The 22,314-nt window shown below is 40.4% G+C and overlaps 1 protein-coding gene across 3 annotated transcripts in view; it reads right to left on the reverse strand.

Moving 5' to 3' along the window:
- Suclg2 (succinate-CoA ligase GDP-forming subunit beta) overlaps positions 1-22,314 on the reverse strand; it is a 279,164-nt gene that overhangs the window by 102,258 nt on the left and 154,592 nt on the right. For all 3 annotated transcript variants that reach the window (XM_059258255.1, XM_059258257.1, XM_059258256.1), the window contains 4 exons: positions 21,059-21,148; positions 13,844-13,940; positions 4,099-4,260; positions 655-797 (listed from right to left, as the gene is read on the reverse strand). In XM_059258255.1, coding sequence (XP_059114238.1) covers positions 655-797; positions 4,099-4,260; positions 13,844-13,940; positions 21,059-21,148 — 492 coding nt within the window. The remainder of the gene's footprint in view (positions 1-654; positions 798-4,098; positions 4,261-13,843; positions 13,941-21,058; positions 21,149-22,314) is intronic.

Here is a 22,314-nt window from a genome sequence, read left to right on the forward strand (position 1 = left end):
AATGCTTGCATTGCCCCCAGCTGGGCACCGAGAATACAGTCCAGTCCACTACACTCAAGTTAAACAGAAAAGACTTACACAAATCAACAACAGCATTTGGAAAACTGCATTCAGGAATTTACTACTTAATCCATATGCTACAAATTGTCATAATAAAAGATGGAGATTAAACCACATGCAGAAACAGTGAGGCTATTATTTCTTCCATACATAATATACTGTGTGATTCTAAAATTCTATAAATTTCTAATATTCTGGTAATATCTTCAGGATCTTTACAAAAGGAATGTGAGGCTGAGTCCTAAGCCATGTAAACAGATAACTCATGGCTTGGTGTCAATTACCCAAATACATGACAATCAACATCACATCATTGCTTGACACACTGTCTTTTGTGTTCTGTTCCATGTCCCATGACTTTGTAGGCATGGTTTCTGAAATGAGACCCAGGAGCTGCTTATAAGCCTTTAACCAAATGAAACAAAGTCAAATTATCATTTACTGAAATAAATAGACACCACAATTTGGACCTGAGGCTGCAAAACACATGTTGGCTTCTTCATTCTTAGCAGCAAGTGCCAAGTTGCATCATCTGGAGGCTCAAGAAGACAAAGACTATGCCATTATGCCATATTCCTACTAAAGAAAAGTTACCTTGGGATCAGATGTGAGCAGTTTGAATGCTTGATAGACTTGGGATTCCTTTACACCACCTCCGAGGTCCAAGAAGTTAGCTGGCTTCCCTCCATTCAGGAAAATGATGTCACAAGTAGCCATGGCTAATCCAGCGCCATTCACTGAAATTCAAATAGCACATAACATGACATAGGATAAACCAATCAGCATGAAAAATGGTATGTGAACACCCAGAGCCAAATGAGGGCACTATCATTTCCAGGCCAATCTGTGCCCTGATTGGAATTCCATCCAACTCATAAACTCATACCCATTTATAGTGAAAAATCGGGCTAAGTGTATCCAAAGAATAAGCAAGAAAATAGAAATGTAGAGAATTCATCAATAATTCAAATCAGAAGAAACAATTAAGGGGAGGAAACAATTTGGCTGTGGATTCTGGAAAGGCTCCGTGTAGAACGGGTAGAAAGAATAAAAGCTGTGAGGGGGTGGCTAGCTGTTCAAATGGATCGAGTGCCAAGAGTGACACTGAGCTTGTCCCTATGGAGATGCTCTCTGAATGTGCATCCTTCTGTGACTTACCCAACTTCTCAGGGCCCTGCTCTTTCTTCACCTACTGCAGCCATGCATCTTTATATGATCTCATCAACAGCAACTCAAAGCAGAAACAACAGCCAAACCCAGCATCCCTTGATGCTCCTTCTGTAATCAGTGTAAGAAGCAGGGGATGGTGGCACATCTCTAGAATCCTGGCACTCAGAGAGTTAAAGCAGGCCGAGCTTGAATTGAAGCCAGCCCAAGCTACATAGTAAGTAAATATCAGGACAGCCTGGGCGGCACACGGTACAACCCTGTCTCAAAAAGCAAAAGCAAGGGGCTGCCGAGGTGGCTCAGTGGTTAAGAGCATGTACTGCTCATTCAGAGGACCTCAACTTGGTTCCCAGCACCTCGGCTCCAGACCACCTGTAACCGAAGCTCCAAGGGATCTAACACCCTCTTTTGAACTCTAGAGAGCATACATACACACACACACACACACACACACACACACACACACACACACTTAAAAAGCAAAGACAAAACTTAATACAAGATGCCAATTACCCAGTATTAAAACTAGAATTAAAGTAGACAAGTTATGGGTCTTTCTTGGGAACTGAAGTAGTGGTTTAGCACTGAATTCCTGTTTTCCAGAGCTAACTCTCATTGATCAATTGCACTTCCTTTGCTTCGTATGTTTAATTATAGAGCATTACTGTCCTCAGGTAACAAGGACTGTGGGTGGTGAAGTCAGCAAACCACTCAAGGTAAGGCACCCTTTACTTTTTCTGACGCTTGAATGGTCCCAGAAAAGCCTGTGAACTGTGATTACCTTAATTAAGGTGGGGGACACTAAAATAAAAATAGGGAATGGGGGCCTGGATCATGGGGTGGGCTAATGTGTACCAAAGCGTAAGCTCAGCAAATAAAGCATGTATTGTCCATCATAAAAAGAGTGTGTGTGCAATAAAAGATCTTCAAGAAGTGTGAAGTGTTTTAATCAGAGTTTGTGCGACACATACAGAAATATCTGTATTTAATTTGCTCTAAACACACCCCTATACTGTCCCCCTTTCCAAATGTCTACAGAAGTTGCGAGCACCTTTGCTCATGGCAGCCAGAAGGGTGTGAATGATCTGCACCATTCACATAGCACTCCCATACTGAGCAGGAGCTGTAGGTATCAATTGTAATTGAACGCCATTTTCCGTTATATTGAACAGTGAACTGCTGAAGTCTCTTCACTTCTTAATATAATGATGCTGTTGTTTTAATGAGCAACAAATCTTTTTTATTTTAATTCCATTAAGATGAAGACCTCAGTTTCTAGTGCAACGAATTGTTTCTAGCAGAAACGCAGTCGTGTGCAATTAAGCCGGAAGCAAACAAATCACAGCACTAGAAGCCGTGGACAATAACTGAAATTGCATTGCCTCTACAGACCCATTCTTATCTCAGCTGCATAAGCCATTTTCACTAAATCAGATGGCTATGATGGAGCCCGTTGTTTGATTAATAAAATGGCATAATGAATTAAGTATTTTGGCAACTGGTTACTATTCAATCTGAAATGTTAGTGAAATGATTAGATTTATGTCCTTTGCTCCTTCCTCTGTGCCCTAGTTAACTTTGTCAACTTGACACAGCCTACAATCACCTGAGAAGGGAGTCTAAACTAAGACTGTCCAGATCAGACTGGCTGGTGGGCGCATGTGTGCGGGGTTCAGCTCATTAATGAGTTAGGAGCCCACTATGGGTGGCACCATTCCCTGGGCAGGTGGTCCTGGGCTGTATAAGAAGTAATAAACTAGCAACTGAGCCTGCAAGCATGGTTTCTGCTTCAAGTTCCTGCCCTCTCTCCCCTCAATGATGGACTGTGGCCTGTATACTAAATAAATTCTGTCCTCCCCCAACGTTCTTTTTTTTTTTTTTTTTTTTTTTGGTTTTTCCGAGACAGGGTTTCTCTGTGTAGCTTTGCGCCTCTTCTGGAACTCACTTGGTAGCCCAGGCTGGCCTCGAACTCACAGAGATCCACCTGGCTCTGCCTCCCGAGTGCTGGGATTAAAGGCGTGCGCCACCACTGCCTGGCTCCCCCAACCTTCTTTAGTTAGAATGTTTCATCACAGACACAGAAAGGAAATGAGACAGCGATTTTTGTCTCAGAATCAGATTCTCCACAGTTCCTAGCATATGATGCTGAATGCATAGGGAGAGTTGTTAGTTTTATTAAACAAAATTGAGATGCTTTAAATCAATGGTTCTTTTAATATGTATATACACATGGGCATGTGTGTATGTGTGTGCACATACGTGCAGACATGTGTAGGCCAGAGGTTGGTGGTGGGTGTGTTTCTTTACTTCATTTTTTAAGATAGGTCTCTCACTAAATCTAGAGATCACCATTTGGCTAGACTGGCAGGACAGCAAGCCCCCTCAACTCAGCAGTCTCTCACCTCCACAGGACTGTGGATATCACCATATACCATCACGCCCAGCTTTTAAGTGGGTGTCAAGGATCCAAACTCAGATCTTCATGTTTGCACAGCAGGCCCTTACCAGTGGCTATCTCTCCAGCCTCTCAGCAGGGCTTTTTTGGAGTGCTGTGGCACACCATAGACACCTGGAAAAATCTGGGCACTTTCCTCGCTTCATTTCCACAACTTTAGCTGTCTCTAGAAGGGAGGAACACTACCGAACCTCATATCCTGGTCAGCGCCCCCAAACCAAAAGATTATCCAGTCCCAAAGCTCAGCAGTGCCAGAGCTGAGATACTGCTTTAAATCAGTGACCATCAATCAAAATGGATTTTGAGAGGAAACTCTGCTTCCACTTGACACTATAAAAAAAGACCTGTTTTAACAGCTATTAGTAAATAGTATTTCAGAAATCCTATAAAATTCCAGACTCGGTGTTGGTACTTACCGAAGCAGGCAATATTCCCATCTAGTCCTATGTACTTGAGATCATATCTGGCAGCTTCATTTTCAATGGGCTCATTCTCTGATTTGTCGTCCATAGCAAATATGTCCTTTTGTCGGAATTCAGCATTGTCATCAAAGTTTATCTTGGCATCAAAACAGACAACTAAATAAAGAGACAAGGAGGCCACACCTGAGAGTCTTGGGAGTCTATAAACTGAGTTCTTCAGGCCAGCAGGCACGGAAGCAAAGGAGGCAGATACTCAAATTTTCTCACACTACAGGCAGGGAAGCCCCTGCTTTCTTGACCTTTGAACTTTTAGGACAGGATCGCTGCTCTGAGGCGACTTGCATTAGCAATGAGGACAGCAATTCATACCTGTCAGTTTCTGCTCAGCAATACAACAACAAAGGTCACCAGCATCCACTTAAAGCTACAAGCTAGCACTCCTGCACCCTGGAGTCAGTTATAACTGCATCACTTACACTCAGTATTTGGCAGGTGAGCATTGCCTTTCCCTTTTATGCAAAAACAAAACACTTTAATGATACCAGTTCTTTTGTTTTCCTCTGTCCCCTGACATTCCACATAAAATCTGTATTTTATCAGCACCCTCTTAGTACTCTCTTAATACTTCTGGACCTAATGAAAGAGAATGCCGAGTTGGAATACATACTTTATAATTTGAGTCCTAATTCTTCTACCTACCTCTCAACACTAATTAAAACTGAATAGATTTAAGGTACACAGCATGATGTTTTGACATACACATGTATTTTGAAATGACAACTGCAGGAAACAAATTTGTATATCTTTCATTCACAGATGTTTTTCTTCTTTTCCTTGTAACTTTTGGGGGTGAGAAAACTTGAAATCTGTTCTTTGAACCATTTCTAGCATACATTACTAACTCTGTTACCTTGGTAAGATGGCCTCAAATCATAGTGGGCCTTGGTTTCCTCACTTGTAAAGAACAGGGAATGTAATCCCGAGTCTTCAGACTTCCTTGACCTGTGTGTATGTCTTCGGTTTGGGCAGACCATCTTATGACTTATCAGGTCTGTCAACGCCAAGAAGCCAGGCACCTCTGGCAGTACAGTCTACATCCTTTGCTAGAGGCAGACCTCCATATTGGATACAAACAGCTTGTGCACAGCAAAACTCACTCTATGACAGAGTTGGGTCACAGAGCAGCTTTGATTACAAGCACTGCAAACAGGACATTTAGAGGATGGCTTTGGGAAAGAGGACAGCATCTGCAGTATCTGGACTCAAGCATGTTTATTATTTCACTTGCAGCAGAAACTTGTTTTCTGAGCCACCATGCCATGATAACATCCTCTAATTACATCTGAGATATTAAAAAGCAGATATCTTTGGTCAAACTTTTACAGATGTTGTGCCATTTCTTCAAGCTTTGCTGAGAAGCACTTCATTTTTGAAATGGGAGCCATCATTTCCCACTACTTCACAGAAAAGCAACGGCCATGACCAGCTAACTCTACTTGCTTCCTAAAAAAAGAAAACTGCTGTTTATGGCACCCTGAACTCACAGGCATCAGATAGATTTCACCCATGTTCTCTTGCACATGACTCAAGCACTCGGAGCAGGTCTGTGCAGAACTGGTTTATTTATATTCAAGAAGACTTGGTAGAAAAATAAAAAGATTAAAATTACATAAATGAGTACTGACTGACAAGAGAAAATCTTACATGGAAGGTGACAAATGTTTAGGTCCCTAGTCTTGCCACAAACTTCCGGCCACTGCCCACACTATGAATACATGAAGTGAATGAGTAATTACTTTCCACAATAGTGTAGTTGTAATGAAGGAATTCTGCAATTATCAAAGGAATCGGCCAGTGCTCTGTGCTCCCTGCAAAGGCACTTTCTCAGCAGTTAATGACCAGTATAAGAATCAATAGAAAAGCAACTTCATTCTTGGCTTTCCACTGGGTTTATAAATACATTCTAATTAATTTATTAGTAATTTTAGTTCCTCCATTACTCACTGGCAAGATTACTTGTAAGTGACACTTTCAAAATGAATGGGCAAAGACTATCAAATTGACTTTCTAAGTGAAGACTTGCAAATAAAAGAATTCTTGGTCAAGATCAATAAACCAGTAAATCAAAATAGTTCCAAGCTAAACTCTGCCCCTTAATACAAAGAATACAGTTGCAAGCTGCTCCAGAGAAAGGATAATTAATGGAGATGTATGCAAAGTTCAGAAGGCAGTCCCAACCAAATGCCTGCAAAGCCAGATTTTCAAAAGGTTTTGTGTTATGATGCACATTCCAAGTGCAGAAAGGAGCTTGCTGTTTGATGACCAGCTTGAGAACGCGACAGGTAACCCAGTGCTTGAAAAGGAGGGTTGTGGGACCACAGGGGAGCAACCCACAGCAGCCTTGGCCAGCTGCTCCCTGTCTGGGAACAGATCAATGTGTGCAGATCCAAGAGCTCTGGGAAGCTAAAAATACTGCACAACTGTGAAGTTAAGTAAGAATAGTTCGTTAAGAAGGCACAGCCAAAGCTGGGCCTGGTGGTACACACTGGAAACTCAGCACTTAGGAGACTGAGTTAGGAGGATTTCAAGTTAAAGGCCAGTGTGGCCTACCCACGTACAGCATAACAGTCTCGGTGTCTCCGTCCTTCTCTTTTCTGTCTGTCTTATACACTTTGGTCTGTTCAGTTATTTCTACGTGACTGTGACAATGTATCTGACACCAGTAACCTGAGAAAGGCAGGCTGTATTCTGCCTGATGATTTCAGTCTATCCTTAGTGGTAAGGTGTGGTTGACAAGTCAGCCGTGCTGGCTGATTGTGTGGCAGTGGCTGTTCACACCAAAATAGATCAGGAAGCAAAATAGGCAAGAAAACAGATGTGGGTATAACCTTCAAAAGTCCTAGTGAACGATTCTTTCAGCTTAGCCCTATGTCCCCAAAGTTCCCAGAGCCAGAGCCTTTAAAACAGCTTTACAATGTAGGTGGTCACCCAGTATAAAAAAATGGGGGGGGGGGGCAGGCAACAGGATTCAAAGAGAAAAGATAGCAGTTTTCAAATCCAATTCTTGGCACAGAGATCCTAAAACCCTTGTAACTTTGTAAGCAATAGAGTTACTGGGTAGATCTTTGATTCTAATACTTGGCCTTTGGCTCTGTTTCCTGATAGAGAGCACAACACCCCTGTGAATTTCCTGGAAATAACTTAAAATTTCCTTTGTATCTGAAAACAGTGAAAAGTGTTTCTCAGAATGCAATGAGCCACTGTAACAAATGACCAGAACTGAAGAGCAGGTTGTGAGAACATTCAAGTAAGCTGGCTGGTCAAAAGTGTCCAGAATAGACTTGTGACAAACAGCAATGGAGAGCACCAGTCTTGTGAGACAGAACCCTTAATATGTGACTCTGACTCTCACTATAGGCACACAGTGTCAGAACTGAACGGAATAACAGGACATCTGGTTGGTGTCAGAGAAATGGTCACAGAAGTGGTCTGTGCTGAGAGTTTAGTAGGAGAAAGACTGTGACATGCATTTCAAGGACATAGATATAGTGCTGCATTGCCCAAGTAGCTAGCTCTGGTCACATGATTTCTCTTAAGCTCAGAGCCATCGTCTATAAACAGGATCAGGGTTGTTGGTACTCTGTGGTGTTGGCAGAAGGAGAAGCTACGCCTGACACTCAGCCTCACAAGGGAATATGATTACCAACATGGTACATTCTACATGCTTAGAGCTTCCCATTACTGTAGCTCAGTTTACAGAGCTACCTCTCATTTCTAGAAACTACTATAGCCTGTCTCATTCCTTTAATAGCCCTAGATTTCTATTTAGAGCAGACATAAATGAATGTCTACTGGAGTATAAGTGTGTACAGGCTACCTGCTGTACTTGATCAGCAGTCATCTGAATAAAGAAGAACTGTCTCAGAGCAAGAAGCTTAAAGACTAGCATTTTTAACAGCATAACTGACATGGCAGGGAAGTTTTAGCTGAAGGATGTAAGGCTTTTGATGATCCTCAAATTATATATATACCTTTGCATATGGTGGCTAAAGATTCGAAAAGTTTCACATGGGGATGGGCATGGGGGGGGGGCAAATTGTGTCTCTCAAGCCAGCTCATCACCTGTTTTGTATGTACATTTGTATGTACACTTACATATTGTCCAGGGCTTCTTTATAGGACAACAGCAGAAGTGGTAACTGCAGTATAGACCACAAGGTCCACAAACGCCCATATGTTTACTGATACTATATAGCAATCCCTATTTAGATATACCTCTCAGCACATCTATATCTTGCTTCAATAGATGAGTAACCACCCACATTCATAATATTCTCACGTAGTCAAAAAGGTATGTCCTCCTACTATCAGGAAGAATGAAAAAAGAATAAACAAAATAAAAGCTACACAAAAAGGATAGATTGACCCCTGCATACCAATGGACTCTTTCATGCTGATTTCCCTGCTGATACTCTTCCCAATGTACTTGCTTGTGGTGTTACAGGTGGACTCAGGTCTATGTCAAAAACAGGCCAATAAAGTCAACTTGTTCTGCTTGCTCAAATCTTAGCTTTCTCACTTAATTCAACAACAAACAACTGTGATAAAATGTATTTTCAGAGGTGTGGAGCTTAGCTCAGACATTAAGAATTTCAGTGTCACATAACTGAAACCTCAATTCTATAGAAAATTCATCTTGAACAAAAACCAATCTGTGTACAAAGTAGGAGAAAAAAACAGACCTATTAATATTTATAAAACAATTTCCACCATCAAAAACATATTGTTACATGGTTGATAGATTATACAAATGAATTTTCCTTCTGAACAAATATCAAAGAAAGCCAAGGTACTTATATTCATAGGGTGTTTGTGCTGTTTTGTTTAGTGGTGTGAGATTTTGCAAGCTACTAATTCAGCCACCTTGATGGAGAACATGACTGACGGTAAGAGGCCTCTGACCCCAGAACTTCAACAGAAGAATGTGCCACTGAGTTAAACAAAAGGAAAAAAAATGCATTTCAGAAGGGAGACATACACATAAAAGGAACAAAAAAACAGCAGGAAGTACGACTGTCATAATTAGTTTGGAAAATAATCTGTCTTGGAGCAATGTGCTGTGTTTGATTTGTGATAAATAACCATAATGTGCTATTCAAATGTGCCTTGCCAAGGCGGCTTTAAAATGCTGATGCTTTAAAAGGAGTCCTGCTTTCCATTAAATATTGATGTTCCAGGAGTTGTATACTTTTTAGAACTTTTATCCAGTTGCTATGAAGAGAAAATAGATATGAGGCAAGATGGGGTGGGGAGAGTACAGAACCAGAAAGGATCATGAAAATAGAGCCTTGTGAATAATGAGAGAAACAGAGGACACCCACTAACAACATGGGCACTTGTTAGCATGAAGCAACAGGGTGGTTATTTAGGGAAATCTGAAGAAAGAAAGGAATTTGATGTGCCAGTTAACTTTGGATCATCTAGCTTTAATTCTCAAGAAATCTGGGCCACACAGTCACTGTTCTAAGTGGTTCTCACTTCTTTAGTTCAGTGAATGGAGGCATCTCCAGATGGAGCTGACTTGTAGCAGGAATTCAAAATCTCTGGGCATACTGAGTCTATGAACTGTAGGATAGCTAGCAACAGCCCTCCATTTACCAAGCAGGTGTCAAAAGCACCAATGCCAAGTTATGACAATTTTCTGACCAATATCTCCTGGGGGATGGATAAGGTGCTCATCACTTGTTTAAAGACCCCCCAAATGGTGTCTTTTTGTGATCAAAGATGGTGGAAAGGGAAGAAGAAATAAGACATGATGCAGAATCTCAGAGTGACTTTGGAAAAATGAAAGAATAAATGGACAGCCAGTTACATAAATCTGTAAGAAAATTGTTCTCATGTGGCTACAAATTTACTGAATTAACTTGGTACTACAGTTTAATCAGGGAAGAAAGTAGTTGACTTCTTTTTAACTACTGAAGCAACAACTTAATTTTGTTTCAATAAAGGCTGAGTCAGTCCTGTAGAGGTGTTTTCATTTTATTGTTCCATTTTTCAATAGGAAATAAATGGCCTTTCTCCTAAACCATGTGAGCACGAACCAATGACTGGCCTAGGCTGGACATGGGACTTAACATGGCTAATGAGAACCAGGTGAAGGGCTTTCTATGGCTGCTGGAATGGTCGACACTGGGCACCATTTTTGCTGCCAACACCGAGAGCTGCCTGAGTTAGAACAATTCAGAGAAAGCAAGGCTGTTTGATTCCTTCAGCTGAGTGAATAGATTTGGTCCATGGATAATAAGAGAAGCCTCATTCTTTACTGAGCACACGCTGCTCCACATGTTGAACTCCCTGTTAAGTGAGTAAAGGTAACTCATATAGGAGCTGGTGGACAAAAACTAAGTCAAGGTTAATAGGTTTTTGTAGGTAACTAGGAACCATTATAATCCTAGCAAAGAGTCACTAAAGCACAATAAAGCTCAGTGACAAATTACCCTCTGAACGAGATTGTTAAGCACATTGGAAGGAACTGTTCTTAGACCGGAATTCTTCCATGTCAAACATTTCCCAATGGTGACTCAGCAGCTTTGATGTAATGACGTCACTATTTTTCACTCAGTAGGATGATGTGGAAGAACATGAACAATAAAGCGAATTTTAAAAAAAATGTTCCTTAGTATGCAATGGGACAAGGAGGAAAGTCTCCTACAAAAAAATGGCACAATGGCTAGCTTTAAGTCAAAACGTTTGTGACAGACAGCTCTTAAGCCTCCAGATTATAAGAATAATTCAAGTTTTCATGTGAAATGTTCTGTTGGTACCTACATGGAAATGATGTAAGCAGTTAGATTATAAATATTATCAGCATTGCTAAGATCTAAATGACTGCATTTATAGCTCCTACACAGAGAACTGCCGTTGGGACTGTGACAGCAATGAAGACCCAACTTACCCATTAGGTCATTAATCACCATTTCCTAATTGGGTTTAATTTGACTACTGCTCATTAGAGTTATAAACCAACACTCTCATTTAGTTGTGATTATAATTCAATAGCCAAACTTTTATGCTACAATGAACAAATTAATAGCTAAAGATAATTTTGGTCTTAAAAATATCATGTAAGACTTCTGCTTTAATGAACTGTACATACAGAATGTGCTTTGTGATGATTCCTTAAAAATACTCATGAATTTTTTCTGTTCTTATTAATTAAAAAGCAAACTTTAGCCTTTATATAAAGTATGTGAACACTTCGCAAGAAAAGTTCCTTGTATAGTCTCCTTCCCCTACAGCCAGGTCACAAGGGTGAATAAAACAGTATGACTGCTAAATTGTCACCCTACTCCGCAGGAAGTTTTCCTTCCTCCCTCTTTATTCTTCTTTATGATTGTTCATCTGTACGCACATGATCGCACATGCACGTAGAGGTCAGAGACCACCTCAGGCATCATTCTCTAGGTGTCATCCACTGACTTATGGAGCCAGAGTCTCTCACTGCCCTGGAACCCACCAATTAGATCAGTGAGCCTCGGGATGCCCAGGCCCTGCCTCCCCAGCGCTGCACTGCAAGAACACCAGCAAATCCAACTTTTTCTTTACTGTGAGGTCTAGGAAAAAAATTAGATCTTCCTGCTTGCAAAGAAAGCACTCTCCTGACGGATCCATCTCGCTAGCTCCCTGTTTCATTCAGTCTCTTCTTAAGACAAAGTCTTGCTTTGTAGCCCATGATGTTCTGGAACTCTTGACTCTCCTGTGGCTAGGATTACTGACCTGCACAGCCAGGTGTGGCTCAATATATTACGTTTAAGAGCCTTATAGTAAATTCCTTCATTTTTTGAGCATGCATGTGACTTGTGTTCTCATAATGTGCGACTATTTCTGGGTCATTCTAATAAAAGCAAAATGCTAGTTGAAAAGAAAACAACCAGGAAAACAACAACAACAACAAAACAAACAAACAAAAAAACAACCAACCAACCAAAAAAAAAAAAAAAAAAACCACAGGCAGTTTGCTCTAATTGATCTGGCATGGTAGGACAACCATGTACACTGGACTGAGAGGCAAGGGCTTCCAACCCATCTCACAGACCTAGCTGCCAATGAAGAGTCATGCTAAATGCCTGATCCTCTTAAAGATGAGAAGAATGGCTCTTACTTCTGCAGGGTTGTTTATGAAAGTCTATCACAGTGCCTGGCATATAAGTTCAAAAACAGTTGCCACTATTCTTCCTCTTCTTTATATAAAATACTGAGGGTTTTTTAGCCACAGCAATTAAAAATTAATTTTGAGGAGCTGGATAGATGGCTTAGTGGTTAAGAACACTTGCTGCCCTTGCAGCTAGGAACCCAGGTATGGTTCCTAGCACCCACATGAGGTGGCTCACAAATGCCTGTAACTCCAATTCCGGCGGAGCCAATGGACAGGCACTTCTAGCCTCTAGAGGCACTTGAAGGCATGTGGTACACATAAATTCACTCAGGCACACATACATATAAAATAAATCTTAAAAAACAAGTTTAAATAAATATAACTTGCACATATACAACTTAAATACAGATTTAATCTTGTGGTTATCCATGCAATACCATATTTTCAGCAACTTCCTCAAACAAGAACTTGCCATCAGCTAGACACTGGTTTTCCTGAAAAATCTTATACTGGCTAAGCAGAGGAATGTTCTTTTATGAATGTGGGGGATGGACCTATTTTGTGTCACACTCTGGGTGTATAACCCAGCTCACCAATCTATAATATCATTTTTACCACTTAGATTAATAAAAGGTTTTTTTTTCTATAAATTTGAAGCTTAGCCAATGAGGTATGCAGATCTCTAGCCAGAATATGATGGATGAAGAATATGAATTTGTCTTGAGGTCTCTCTGGGTTCCAAAGACAGAGTCTTTTAAAGTCTTCTGAATTTGACTACAAAACCTCTAAAGAAAACCACGTTGGTCCCCATAGTGGTGTCTGCACATACATATTCAGCCCCTTCCACCAATTCAACTGCAAAGCCCTATTTAGCCAGTGTTCACAATGCATGGAAAAGGTCAAAGTTTGTGCAGCTTATACTCTGGTTTGAACTACTCTACCTATCTGCCACCCTACTCCTCAAAATTGCTCCATGAAATTCAAAGCCTGTGCTAAGAATGCACCTCTATTGAAGATATTTGCTAAGGCACAAAGCAGTGAACAGTGGTACAAGTCATTGCTAGAAGAGAAATCATTCCCCCAAATACCTCCTTTACCTAAAGCAAATACAGCAAGTGCGATTAACTGCAGAATAGGGGCTTCTCTGAGATGAGGGAAGTCCCATTCAGGACATGATGTGAAACTGTCTATAGAGTTTGCAAATTTAAGAGCATCAAACAGTTCAGAAAAAATCAGGTGCAGTTATTAAACCCAAGTATCGTGATACACACCCACACCCAAATCCTTCTATCAGCAGCAACTCCTGAGAAACCCGGGCTCAGTGTTTGTCTGCATGCAAGAACTGAATGAAGGGGGCTAAAGCCAGGCAGGAAGTAGCTCCCAGGAAGGCTTGGCATTTGCCTACAGCAAATGCTAAAATGTTGAGCACCATCATGGGAGCATTTGAAATGAGATGAAATTAAATTACTGAGAGAAATGAACGCAACACGACTGCTGCTGTTGCAGTTTTTCGCAGGCTAATTTACAGTTTATATGCATAATTATAAAGTCCACTTGTATTTCTAACTTGCCGCTGTTTGTTACCTTGTCCTTCTGGAGTTTCACCAAAGGGGTTCACTTCCACCTGAGTAGCGTCAATCTTCAGAAAGAGATGATACAGCTTTTTAATCTGGTCGGCTGCCTAAGTGTTCAAGTGAGATGGAATTACACCCAAGCAATACAAGAAAGTTTATTTTGTTCCATTAACAGAATCTTAAAATTAGCAAATTATGTCTTTATTTTCAGTTAGGTTTTCTGAAGGGAAAAATTGAAAAACATAATTATTTTAATTTCCATTGCTATTCATTAGAAGAGATTGCTCAACTCTCCTCCAGACACTAAGAGAGACCATTATTAAGAAAACAAAATATTTTCTATGCAGCCTAAAAGTGCCATTAATCCTTTTGTGAATTATCATGTCCCTGTTAGTCATGTTAGACTGCAGTATAAGCTACAATCACTAATACAAACAGGCTCCATTTAAGTTAAAAGGTAAACAGGCTTTTGAGAGTTTTTAATGACAAGGTTTTCCTTATTATGCTGGAATAAAATGGTTATTATATTCACCAATCCAAGCCCACAGTCTGCAAAGCAATTCCTGAGTGTCTGCTGGAAACTGTGAGACAGAAAGATGAAAGTCTCAAACAGAACAGCCACCGAACCATGCAGTTCCCACTTGACACAGAGGGTCCCAGAGGCAAAGACCACGGAGAGCATGCGTATGCAGTCCCTCTAATGTCACCATGGCTTCACTTCACCCACTTGTTCTTCTCAGCTCACGGGTCTTCATTGCTCACATCAGGGCAGGCTAGTTTACAGCATGTGGTGGAGCTTGGGACAGCACATGGGGGAGTCATCATACCTCCAGGACAGTTCACATTTACAACAAATAGGATAAGCCTATGCAACTGTGGTTGCATACAGGGTGGCACTCATCCTTGGCTCTGTTTTACTTCCCATTGCCACTGCATGTCTACCAAGCCAGCCTAGCAGTATGTACCATCAGAGGCATGTGGCCCTGCCCCTTTGCATCTGAAACCTGTAGGGCTTGTTTCCAGGTTGTTGGGCCAGCTCGTGAGCAGCTCTGTCCTGTCAAGGGATCGAGGTCATGGGAAGAACAAAGGTAGAAGAAGGGGCCCTTCTACTCCTTCAGTCTTAACTTTCCCAGTTCTTACAGTACCTATGAATGAAATCCCTAAATGTAAATTCATACTAGGGTCAATATTGAAAGCTAGCCCACATTTGATGAGAGCATTTCTATAAATCTCATACTATCTGAATCTTATTTCAGGCCTTTGTGAAAATTTTCTTAAATCCTGGTTGAAATCTGAGGGACATAAATATATGAATGCATCCAATATGTAAGGCAAAAACATTTTGTTTTGGTTTTTTGTTTGTTTGTTTGTTTTTCAGTCAGGGATACAAGATGTTTCCCAGACTCTCAACTTGCTATGCAAACTCAAACTCATGGCCCCTCTGCTTCACCCACCTAGGCAGTAGGGTTGCCAACATTTGCTATTATACTAGACCAAGACAGAATCTTTTCACTATGAAATATTTTATGAGTAGGTAACAGATATAAATTTTATAAAGCTCCGCAGTATGTCAGGGTTTCTCATGATTCTATTTCCCAACCACAGCTTTGCAGATCTTCGGAGGCAGACACCAACAGCTTCTGTTTTGTCTGAGATACACTCTATGCACATGCTAAGATGCACACTTCCCATCTTTACAAAACAACAAATGCCTCTATCCTTATTAATAGAAACCTTCACTGCCAGGATAAATAGGACATTCTTTTAATTGTCAGATCATATTTTATTGTGTGGCTATACTACCATTCATTACATTCATCACTTAAATAATGACCATATGGATTGTTTCTAATAGCTTCATTTAGTTAAAATATCATCTTTCTTGTCTCTGTAATACATGTGACTAGGTTTTATAGGATAAGTCCCCACAGCAGTGGCAGAATGGATGGAAACATTTCATTTATTGTTTATTGTATATGTGTATGATTATGTGTATGTGTTTGCGGGTTTGTGGCTGTATGCAAATGTGTGTATATGACTGAGGTGTTACAGATATGATTGGCATGTAGAGTCCTTGGGTACTGTTCCTCTAAACTATGCATTTGGGGTTTTTTTGAGACAGGATCTCACGCTGGTCTGGAGAATCATCAAGCTGTCTAGGCTGAGTAGTCAGCAAGATCCACAGATCCGCCTGTGTCTACCTTCCCAGCATTGGGATTGAACTCAGGGCCTTGTGCTTGCTAAAGCACTAAAACCTCCCCGCAGCCCTGAAAGCATTTTAAATCTGAATGATTCTATTAAGTGCTCCAGGAACTACCCTAACTCCCACAAGCCAGTCCAGAAAGACTTTCCACCCACCACCATTCAGCTTCTGCATCACGCTGCTGCAGTGCTGACACGGCAAGTGAGAGCGGGTATTGTGCATGTAGTGTTAACGAAAATCTCATAATGTGAATGAGTCTGAGCATCATTCTAGCTCCTGAGGTATGTTTGTATTTTCTTTTCTATGGATTGTGTATATTTACCTGTTGAGATTTGGATTTTTTTTAATCAGGAACTTAAAGGAAGTGTTTTTATGTGAATAAAAGTTGCTCTTTATCCCATATAAATTGGAAATGTGTTTCTCCTTTAACATTCATCTTTCAGCCATGTTTGTGTTACTCCTGTCACATGGGAATCTAAGGTCAATCACATCACTCATGTCTCATGGCTTCTGGCTTTTTGACAAACTTTCAAAAGGCCAATCTCATTTTGGAAACAGTCTAAAAGATCCTTCACAATTTTTTTTGTTTACTTTATTGTTTCCTAGTTTCAATGTTGACACTTTTTAAAGCCCACTAAACTATATTAAATTGCAAAGCTAGTCAAGCACAAATTGTGGACTGTGAGGACCCGAGGAGACCCAAGGCCATGGCAGAGCCATGTCAAGGACCACAGGGCTTCAGACCCATGTGCTTCGGTCCACGAGCTAATGTTGCCAGTGTGTACACAGAGCATCAGCACACCTTCTCTAGCATCACAGCTTCCTCAGGGATGTTTACAGCCAGAGTGTGGTCCCTACAGTGGCCTTGTACAACAGAGGCTGTTATAAAATCAACGGGTGACTTTCTGGCTTGTTGTGGGGTTTTTGCTTGGTTGGTGTCTTCTATCAGAGCAAAGCTCAGCCCACCCAAAACTGTTTTTTCATGTGTGTCTGAGTGTCTAGGACCAAATTGTGCAAGATATGGCAATTGAGTATCTTTTGGGGTTTGGGCTTTGTTTTTGAGGTTGGATCCCATTATATTGCTGGAGTTGGTCTTGTATCCATGAATGATCTCAGGGAACTGTGACTCAGCCTCTCAGGTATTTGGGAATATATACATGTGACTTCATGCCTGGCTTTTGAATGGTCACTAGACAGTTGTGGTATAGCTGCACATGTGCATGTGGGAGAACCCTACTTACCTAGACCCTGTGCCGTCCACTTCTGCAGCCACTGCCTAGTTACACTTAATACGTGATTTAACGAGTAATTCATCAATAAGAACAAGTACCCAATAGAAATAACTTTAGGTACATAAATAAGATTTAATGCAACCATTTCAAAACACTGTGGTAAAATATACAGAATACAGATTTTACCAAGGCAACCACTGCCAGATGTACATGCAGTCCCTCAGCGTCGGATCATCTCCTCATGACAGGACCAGTGACCTAAGACTGCTTCAATGTTTGCTTTCTCACATACCTCCTCTGTGTATGGCACCCTGCACCAATCCTCATGCCTTACGGCAGCATCCTAAATCAGAGACTCCTGTTTTTACACATGATACAAACATCTACGCTGAGCTCATGGGCCATCCATCCTTCCTACTGTGCCAACAAATTGGGTACCCCTCAATAAATTCCAAGCCATCCACACCTCATTCCTCCTCATTGTCCCTCTCTCTTCCCTCTTCCTCCTTTCCCAATGCATGTATTCTGGGCCTGCAGAATGACCTCAACTAGGCCATGAGTCCCCAGAGAACAATGACTATCTTTCAGTACTTTGGACACAGCCTAGAAAAGCAACATGCAATTAGTGCTTGCTCACTGAGCAAATAGTCAAACCTGTGAAGATGCCAGCCTGCCAGTGACACATACGACCCTGTCTTAAAGTTTTTATTCTTTCTTTCCTTTCCTTGGCAACTTGGCTCCTTGGTAACCCCAAGAAGCTGCATATTCATCTTTCCTTCTCTGCATAGCACATTCAGAAAGTGTTTGGGGGCACTGGGAAACATAATTATGCCATTTGAGAGCTATAAATAACCCTTAATTTTTCTACACATATGGAGGTGGCAAGGGTGTCTTAGGATATATTTAATATTATTTAATATTGTTATCATCTGTAGAGCTCTCTACTGTGCTCATAAGCTGAGCATTCCAACAATGGGTGGACAGCTTTTACCCACTCTAGGTTTATTCTGCTCATACAATCTGACACCTATTGTTGATATCCTAGAAGCAGTCAATGTAGACAGCCTAGACATCTGATTTCATTTAACCTTTCAGATGCCAAATGCTTCGGGAGCACATAATATACACATGTACTGTGCCACGAGCTGTGACAGCACAGCAGTGGGCCATGTACCTGTTGTGATGGGGATTAGGATCTAGTGAAGGAGACTATAGAAAAATGGAAGAAAGGCACATGTGCAGGCAGAGTACGTGACTGAATACACTTGGAATCAAATGAGGGACCAAATAACTGTAATATCATGACTTCGTAAGAGACTGGCTTTCAGGGATCAACATCTCTATATGAGTAGCCTTTAAACATACCTTTTAAAATGGCAAATGCAGTCAGCAACCTCATTCTCACAACATGAAACTAACCACTACAGCACAGAGCCCAAGATTGGTCCAGCATCTTCCTTTGAACAGACTGCCTCTAGAGCACCTCTCTGCCAATCTCGGAAAGGACAATTCTGTCCTCTAGTTGTCTGTTTGTCTCTTCCTGGGGCTTAGTCCAGGAGGGCCTGTCATCTTCTACCATCACGGTGAATCTGTCCCTTTTCAATAGTCTTTACCCCATTTTTCTAATGAGTGCTGTCTCCCTTCCTTAAACACTTCTGAAGTCTTATTCCACTTTATCCTTCTTTGACTTACTTACTGCTACTATTACACTTCCAGAGGTAGCATTAAAATCTAAAAGCTGAAAGAAATCAGTGAAACAAAAACAAAAAACTGTTCCCAAGCTAAATAGGAGCTGTAGGTCTCTTGTCCAAAGATCCAACTAACCACAGGTAGAACTACTATTGGGGGGCTGGTGAGATGACACAGTGGCAAAGGTTCTTCCTGCCAAACCCGGTGACTTGACCTCAATCCCCAGAACCCACATGGTGGAAAGAGAAACGACTCCAGCAAGCTGACCTCTGATCATGAGCACCATGGCACATGCATTCCCACACACATATACATACAAACACACAAACAAAGAAAATACTAAAAAAAATATTCTAAATGAATATTAAATCTTCCCTGAACACCTAGGTCTTTTTTCTTGCTATTATTCCCCAAGCAATAAAATATAACAACTGTTTACAGAGCATTGATATTTGTAGGGGGTATAAGATACCTGGGTGAGAATGTGTGTCAGTTACATACAAGCAAACACTATGCCATTTTCTGAAAGGAACTTGGAGATGAATTAGATTTCTGTATTCTCGGGAATACTGATGGCAATCCTCCACGGGTACTGTGGGAACTTACAGTGTAGTCACTGGGCAGCTCCAGGCCAGTGAATGCACACAGAGTTACTAAGGAAGCCTCTTGGGGTTAATGAGGGAAAGGGCAGGAAAACAGGCAGAAAAGATCTTCTGATTTAGCTGTGGGATGAAGCTTGCCTGTGCCATGGGTCAGACCAAAGGCAGAATCAGATGTTCATGACAGATTCTGTCCCCCAAAAGCTTGGAGTACCATTTTTTGTCCTCAAAGTCAAAAGATATGACTACTAAGTTGGTTATATTTTTAATTGTTCTGATTGAAACATTGCCTCATGCCATCAATATTCATTTCAAATACCCAGAGCAATTCAAGGAATATGCATTTTTAATAAACACAATGAGAATCTTCTTTGGTTGAGGGGCTGAGGAGTAAATCCAGGGTCTTACATGTGCAAGGCAAGCATCCTACCACTGAGCTACAACCCCAGCAGAGGAATTCATCTTTAATGGAGTACTATCAACAACCGTTCTCACACAGCACTGAACTGAATCCCTGGTATATACTTCTCAGCTAGTAGTCATTATTCCCATTGTATAGATACTGGAAATAAATTCCTAACAGAATGAACTTGTATATGCCAAACAGCACAAGCAATGCTTAAGAAAAATTTCAAAGTGTTTAAAATTTTAAAATTAAAGGTCTAGAGCCATAGTTTAGTGATCAGAATTTTTGCCTGCACAAAGCCTCTAGTTAGATTCCCAGCATCACATCTGCCAAGTGTGCTGGTATATGCCTGTAATCCCAGGGCTCATGAGGTGGAACCAAGAGGCTCATAAATTCAAGACCAGCCTAAGATACATGAGACCCTGTCTCAAAATCACAGTAACAAGATATCTCCAAAGAGCATGAATTTGATGTACCTACTTGCAAAATATATACAAACCTTTATCACGTACATATATATCTGTTTATATAATTATCATAAATTTGCACAACAAATCTGCATCATAAATTTGTACACACATATACAATCATCTATATATATACATATATAGATATATACACACACATTATAAACCTGCCGCACACACACATACCCTCATATATATGTATTCACACATATCTCTTAACATACATATGTATGCATGAACACATATTATATACACATACCCATATATACACACATCATAAAATTACAAGCACACACTATCATTCACACACACACACAACTCTATCACATATAGATACATACATACATCTCTATTATATATATACCTCTACCACATGCAAACATACATACATAAACATTTCTATCATATATATACATACACACCCATCTCTATCAGATACATATACATACATCATAAACATCACCTCTTAGAATGGCAGGAAATATTTTCTTGACCATAAACAATTTGGGGAAAGATTCAGACACAATCATCTTGTTTTCTGTCAGTCACTAGCATCAGCGGCGATTAAACAAGTTCCTGCAATATTTTCTAGAACAAGGCAAACACGCTGTCACTAAACAGCTCTGTACCTGGTGTTTCAAAGGCCCAAGGAAGCCTAGATTTTCTGCCATCCGCTGGGCCTGGCTGTCCTTTATCCCTTCAAAAATGTCAATCTGCTCCTAGTAGAAATATATCAAATGAACAAAATTCAGAAGTCAAGTATGAAGATTTAAACCTCAAAGCAAACGTTTAGTATTTACTGGCAAATGAGTAATTAAAGTGTGGCACCCTTCCATAAAGCTCTGAGCAGGGCTACTGCGGCTGCCTATAGGCTACGTTTTAATTAGCAGGCCATCTATGAAACAGCCCTTCCAAAAACTATATAATTCTTCAAGGTGGCACGCTGACAAGATGATCTGATGCCAGTTTTCATTTTTAATTACTACACAGATGGCATTGATGAATACTTAGTCAGTTAGTTTTTGTGACATCTTTTGGAAGGCATCCAAAGAAAGGCTTTGCTGTCTAATATTGCTATTAAGTTTGGAGTTGTCATACACAGGTTAAATATTATCTTATGACTTGAGTACTTTATTCATATGAAAATTATTAATAACACCTTCACTCTACAAAGAGCTGTTCTGTCAAAAACAATGAATGCTGTTCATGTGCATTAGTTCATGCATTATGTTAGCAAATGGGATTGTTTTAGATAATGTTAATTTTGAAAATGGCTAGACATTATGAGTAAGCCCGTGTATAAAGCTTCAATTAAACTTCCAAAGCAGTTAATCTATCTATGTAACACTGATGAGAATATTTTTTAAAACAATCATTGAAGTGTGGGTACAGTATATAGAAAAGCAGATTCAGAAAATAGGATTCTTTCCCTACTTAAGGGGAAACAAAACAATTTCTAAAGGAAATAATATTTCTTGTAGAAAATTTTAATAGAATTAGACATTAGGAACCCACATTAAAAACTAGGTTCATGGTTCTAAATGTTCAGTTGATAAGAATGGCACCTGAGCATTTCTTCCTATTCATCCACTTAATCCTTATGATGCTGGAGTAGAAACCACTACATTATCATTACTTACTTTAAAAACTGAAGCTTAAGGTTTGTGATAGACTCACCACCTATTTGGATCTGACTACAGATCTCTCTGAAACCAATCTTAGTGTGACGATTTTAAGGATATGGACCTCTGAATGCCTGTTTTTCCCTGGACAGTCTGTAAAGTTTAGTATCCACTGTCAACTTGATAGGGTCTAGATTACAGAAGAGGTAAGTCTCTGGGCATGCTTGTGAGGGCGTGCCTAGGCTAAATATATTGAGGAACAA

This window comes from Peromyscus eremicus, chromosome 3, assembly GCF_949786415.1.
Source record: "Peromyscus eremicus chromosome 3, PerEre_H2_v1, whole genome shotgun sequence".
NCBI lineage: Eukaryota > Metazoa > Chordata > Mammalia > Rodentia > Cricetidae > Peromyscus > Peromyscus eremicus.